At 29.7% G+C, this 6,821-nt stretch overlaps 1 protein-coding gene across 1 annotated transcript; it reads left to right on the top strand.

Moving 5' to 3' along the window:
• Positions 1–4,466: 4,466 nt before the first annotated feature.
• On the top strand, positions 4,467–5,360 carry LOC125841150 (uncharacterized). Its single transcript, XM_049520178.1, has one exon. The coding sequence runs from the start codon at positions 4,467–4,469 to the stop codon at positions 5,229–5,231; it is 765 nt and encodes a 254-aa protein (XP_049376135.1). The 3' UTR covers positions 5,232–5,360.
• The last annotated feature ends 1,461 nt before the right edge of the window (positions 5,361–6,821 follow it).

Raw genomic sequence — 6,821 nt, 5'->3', positions numbered from 1 at the left:
CCCTTTTTTGTTCTGTTTTCTTGGGTCCAAAATTAATGTCTTTGGCAGAATGATAACCATATCAGTCATCTCCTTGTAAAAATATAGATTCAAGAAAACAAAGAGGAAGAAGACTGAAGACTGAAACGACAAAAACACACCTAAGTATTGCGCTGTTTTTGAGTTAATTATCAAGGAAAAATTTTACCATGCATGAGGCACAAGTAATGCATAAGTATGATGTGGCAGATAAAAGTTGTATAAGGCCCATTTATATTTTGCCAAGTGGATCCATTTCAGAAAAATGGCCAAACTCATCTTTCTCTCTCTACCTTTTAACGTTTTCTTTTTCTCTTTCTTACTTTTTTTCCTATAGTTCCTTTTCTAACAATTCTTCCAAATTTTATACTTCCACTTAAATAACTTTATTCATGCCGGACTCATTCTATTTTTAATATTTTGATATTATTCTTTATCTCAATATTGATTATTTATATTATTAAAAATAGTTATATAAAATTATTTATTTATTTACAAAGATATAATTATTTTCAATTTTTCTATTTTATTATAACAATTAATTATTTTTGAAAGTATAAATAAAATGTATAAATTTACCAAAAAAAATTGAGGTATAAATTAGTAAAACTATTATTCTATTTATGATTTCTTAAGAAATTTGTAAAAGAAAAAGTAGATTATTAATATGAAAAATAAAGAAGGTACAAATTTAATAAGTTATTTTATTTTTCTCTCAACAATTTCATAATCCAAAAGCACTTCAATCCACAAATACTCTTCAGAGAAAATAGCCAAATGACCCCCCCAACCTATTGTCCGATTCCCAACTACACACTTATACTTTACGGCGATTCTATTACCCCCTTGAAATACTTTAAGACGATATAAATATCACCCTAAAACTATACACCCACATTCATAACCTGAAGTGGTGGACACGCACTGCCAGCTGTCAGACATATATAATATTTTTTTTAAAAAAAACTTTTTTTAGACTCTTCTTTCATCTTTATTATATTTTACCTCTTTTCTTTTTCTTTTAAAATTTGTAATCTATATATATATATATATATATATATATACAAATTGATCCTTCAAACTATAGATTTCTATAATACTTGCCATAAATCTTCAATTATTTTCTTGGCTTTATTAATTTCTTAAAATTTGAAGAAAAAAAAACTATTGTTCTTCATTGTGTTCATCGAATTTGTGCAAATCTTGGAAGTTTGTGAATGTGATTGGGTTTGGTGTATTGAATCTACACATTACTTGTTAATTGATTTCGAATTAGGTGTGAAGATTTAAGCCAAAAATCAGAAAACCACACTGACCTACAAAGCTGTCAAAAAAAAAATATTGTGGGTTGCTGGGTTTGAATCCAAATCTGAAAATTTTAATTTTAATTTTCAATTACAAATTGTAGAGACTAAATTGAATCCTTTATGGGAATCCCATTGTTGAGTTCTTGAGTTTGAAAACATTTAGATCAATTGATTTGAGTGAAAGAAAAAAATTGACAAATAAGAGGAAATACAAATCCATGGACAATCATTATTAAAGAGCTTCGAAGCTCAAGAATAAATTTTCAAATTTGTCCGTGAGTTCATCTTTTCCGGTGATTATTTCTTCCTCATCACCGGCTCGTTCGATGAGTTTTTCTGTCAAATATTAGGATTTATCATCTATCAGAGATCGGAATGTTGGGACTGCTATCTTCTTCTCCCATAAAAGTGAAAGAGAAAGTAATTCCCTCCATTAAACGGAGTAATTTTTCTTATAAAAATAAATAAATAAAAGAAAAAAAAAGAAAAATATACAATTTAATTATAATAAAAATGTTCTTTTAAATTGTTTTTTGCTTCTCACTCTCTCAAAGAGAGTGAAATGCACTCTCTATGTCATGTCAGCACTTAAGGGGTTACTTGATCGGTTTAAATTAGTTCAAAGGGGTAATAGGACCCCCGTAAAGAATAAGTGTGTAGTTGGAAATCCACTCATAGCTTGAGGGGGCATTTGGATGTTTTCTCATAAGTAAATATAACGGAAAGAACATCAATGATCTTGACAAACAATTGCATAAGTTTTGATACTATTGTCATGAAATTCAAAAACGAAAAACAGTCATAAACATCAACATAAATACATATTATTTCTGTCAATTTATAAGATATTTTTATTCTTAAAATTCAAGCTAGGTGAAATTTAATAAATATTGTTTATCTACTTTTCTTATACGTTTCTTAAGAAATTATAAATATAAATAATAATTTTAATAATTTATTCCTTAATAGGATTTTTGAAATTTTACAAAATTTATTTTATAATTTTAAAAAAATTAATTGTTAGGATTAAAAAAATTACTTATATCTGGATTTTATAAACTAAAAAATAAATTTCAAACAACTATTTATTATAATAGAATAAATAACATAGAATAGAAAAAATAATATTAAAATAATAAACTAAAAACTTATATAATGATCTTAAAATTTAAATTAAAATTCAGTACGTAAAAAAAAAAGCATAAACTAATAAGATCAACAAATAAAATTCTTAAAAGATTTGATCAACTTAATCTTAAAGAAGAAAAAAATATTAAAAAGATTAAAACACAAAATATATTGAACAAGGGGAATAAAACCAAAAAAATGACAAAGGGGACTTAAAATGTCCCTTTATTAGCTTGGCAAATGGGTCCCATCCATGTCCATTTGTCAATCAAACAATGTCTCATACAAATATGATATGGCGTGCCTCATACATAATAAAAAAATTCAATTATCAAGGGTATAAGTTTTATACGTGAATTATCACTAAATGTTGATCGAAATACAAGTTAATTATCAGTTGTTCACTTTTTCAACTTGAATTATCACCATTGTTCAGATAGGAAAAGTGAACAACTGAGAGATGAGGTGTGTTTCGGTAAACATTTAGTGATAATTCAAGAATGAAACTCAAAAAAATCAAAATAGTTTAAGTGTGTTTTTGACCCTTAACTCAAGATAACAAGTTTTTTTTTTTTTTTTTTTTTTATAAAAATGGTGCTATTTTAATTTTTGTCAGAAGAAAATTGTTCCGTCAGAGCAATTTTGCCTCTTTTGGTTAATTTTTTTTTTTGATGTGCCATTTTTATTTTTTAAAGGAAAAAATGATCCTTTTGACTTCGGACTTGAAAAACTTGACAAAAGCTTGAGAATCAAGAGTAGCTCAATACACAAAATATTTTGTATTCACACATAATTCAAAAAGGGTTGCATCCTAAAAAAGGTGATATTACACGACCTACTATAATGCAAAAATGAGAACCAAGCAGACATATATGACTCTTCGTGTGGAGAGACATTACGATAATCAAACTAAAATGAATTTAAAAAGTACTCTCTCTATTCTTAATTACTTGTACACTTTTGAATTGACACATCTATTAAGAAATGAATAATTGACATAGTAAATTTACCATTTTACCTCTCTTAATTATGAAGTGGATAAATTAAAAACTTAATATTTACAAGAAGTTCTACATTTTTCAAAGTAATTAATTGAGGGTATAATAGGTAAATTATTTTTGTTATTTCTTGATTTGTCAAAATGAACAAGTAATTAGGGACAACTAAAAAAGGAAATGTGGACAAGTAATTAGGGATAGAGGGAGTATTAGTCAACACTAGGATAATGAATGATGAAAGGAAAAAAAAAAAATTATTTTATTTATGTTATTTTACCTTTTTAAATATATTTACCTTTTAACTAAGAAATTGAAAAAAAAATCAGTTTGTTTTAGAATAAAAAAAAAATATTATTTTTTAAATTTTCTGGTCATTTAGCATTTTCCATGATGAAAATGCCAACTTGCAAAGAGCAAAAAAGTCTTACTGTGGACCGTTACCGTAATAGCCATGAACCTCAATAAAGTTGACTTCCCAAAGTTGCCACTTTGCTAAATTGTGTCTAAATTTAGATTTGCGTCAAGAAGACTCACGGTTGGAATAAAGCATTCTTAAACATCAAATGTGATTCAATACTGGATGCTCAAACTTGAGATTAAATTTAATGAATATTTATCGCTCTCTCACGATTCTTATTGATCAAGTAAAACTTAAAGTGAGAGGAAGGAAATTAACTTGAGAAAACCAAAAAGAAGGTAAATTTTAGTGTATGTCAAATTATACGAAGATTCTCGATCGCCAATATTTTAGTAGCCAATGGATAACAGCGCTAAGTCAGTCAATATGCTTACAGATATTTAAACAACAACTTGCCAAATTATTTATTCACCAGACTTAATAAAGGGAAAAAAAATGAATGCAAAGTCGTCGAAGGAAATAAACAGCGTGGGCATGTTCTTAACTTATTATTATTATAGTTAAATTAGTATCTATAAATACAATTACAAATTAACTTGCTAGCTCTCCTATAGTCTTATTGATTACTGATTTCAACAAAGTTAGAAAGAAAAATCAATGGGAAGACAGAATAAGAGTACAAATGCGACATCTCAAGGTAAACAACACTTTAGCCATCCTCACATTTTGAAACCAATTGTGAATCCACCTGAAACACTCACTTGCAATGCCTGTGAGCAACCAAATAACAATAAGCCTAATTTTCATGGATGCAACAGTTGCCAGTATTTCCTCCACGATAATTGCTTCAATGCTCCGCGTTTTCTCAATCACTCGTCTCATCCTTCCCACCCCTTGACCCTTCACCAAATTCCGTCTTACTCGAGTCGTTCCTATACTTGCAAGGCTTGTGGCTCTGCTGGTAATGGATTTTGCTTTAGCTGTGCTGCTTGTGAATTTGATATTCACTTGCACTGTGCGTCCAGTCCTAGCTCCATACTTGTTAATAACCACCCGCATCAATTGGAGCTCCACTTCGGTTCTCCATACGAAGATAAGAATAGCAAATACAATTGTGATGTGTGCAAGGTGATAATGAACAAGGACGATTGGTTGTACTACTGTGCTGGGTGTGATTTCGGGTCACACTTGCGGTGTGCGATAACTAATCCTGAAGTCTGTGTTTTCCCCAAACAGCACCGTCCAATTCCAAATTCAAATTCAAATCCAAATCCAAGTCAGAATTCAAATTCAAATTTAAATCCAAATGCAGCGGTGGAAATGATTAATTCAGTGAATGCTGCTCATGAGCAGCTTATAGCAGCTCAAATTCGCGCTCAGTTTGTGGCACGAGGACAAGAGGCTGCTCTGGACTTAATTTAGGCATACAATTGCATATATCTAATGCTTACGCTTTGGCCTTCTTCAGTTTTTATTGCAAAATAAATGCTTTATTGTTGCTATCGTGTTATTTCTCTTTCAAATTTGTATCTTTAATCATCAAGTTTCTCCATTTTTGTTTTGGTTTCTACGTTTATCGATTATAAACTAGTGTTTGATTTTCCCCTTTTTTGTTCTGTTTTCTGGGGTCCAAAATTACTGTTTTTGGCAGAATGATAACCATATCAGTCCTCTCCTTGTAAAAATATAGATTCAAGAAAACAAAGAGGAAGAAGACTGATGTAACAACTCCAGTTTCACAATAGAAACATTCAAATATTATAATCACTAAACTCAAAGTTATAATGAAAAATGGAACTAACAAAGAAAATTATTGTAAAAGATAACTAGAAGGGAGATGAGAAGCATAGACTCAAAGAAAGGGGATGAGAGGACTAGACATTTTTCTCAACAATTTGCATAATTCCTAAAGCACATATCACTCCCCTTTTTGATGGAACCGTTTCATGCCCACTACTCATCTTGGATCCCAAATTAACCTGGTCCTATTGCTTGTTCTCGGCCCAATAGCTCTTGTCAGCCCAATAACAACTTGTATAACATTAGTATCTACAGTGTTGGACTTGGTTCATAGCAATACTCCCGTCCTCAATAGGAGCCTTGTCCTCAAGGTTCGAGTTAAGACATTGCTCTTGTCCTTTACCAACCCAAATGCAAGACTACCACAAGGTTGACATAATTAACTTATTATGATCCAAGTTGTCTAAAGCGACACAAAATACATAGTTTCTTGTAGGGGTGGCAAATGGGTGGCTTGGATCGGATTTGGATGGATTGAATATGAATTGAGTTAAAATAGATTGGATCACAATCCATCCACATAAATAAAGTATAAATTTTAGGAATCACATAGTTTTAATATGAAATTACAATCTATCCCTATTTAATTTGTAATTACATTAATTCCTGAAAAAAGTAAAACAAACCGAATACATAATATGTAGCTCGGATACATTAAAAACTAGCTCGAATACATTATAAAATAAACCGGATACATAATATGTAGCTCGGATACATTAAAAAATAGTTCGAATACATTATAAAATAAATCGGATACATAATATGTAGCTCGAATACATTATAAAATAATTTAGAATTAGGAGAGAAATAAGGGATTTTAGAAGTTTTTAGAAATAGAATGGAATATCAGAAATAAAGGAAACATAAGACGTGTATTTCAGTAATTTTTCCTATAAATAAAATATAGGTAAATATGGATTTGGTCAAATATGGTTTGGGTAAAATGGTTGTAATCCATTTTAATCTCTTAAAGCCAAAAAAATTTAAATCAAAGCTAAGTTGGTAATACCTCAACCCCTACCATCCCACCCTACCCCTATCACCCCACCCATGTACCCCCACCCCAAAAAGAATTTAAAAAGACATTTTTTTAAAAAAAAAAAATTTACAAAAAAATTGGCAACCCCTACCCCCCAAACCCCAAAAAAAAATTTAAATCTGTAAAATAAAAAATTTAAATTTTTTTTAAAAAATATCTTTTTGCCGAACCCC

The sequence above is a fragment of the Solanum stenotomum genome, chromosome 1 (assembly GCF_019186545.1).
Source record: "Solanum stenotomum isolate F172 chromosome 1, ASM1918654v1, whole genome shotgun sequence".
In the NCBI taxonomy this organism is placed as follows: domain Eukaryota; kingdom Viridiplantae; phylum Streptophyta; class Magnoliopsida; order Solanales; family Solanaceae; genus Solanum; species Solanum stenotomum.
This window is presented reverse-complemented; position numbering and strand designations above follow the sequence as displayed.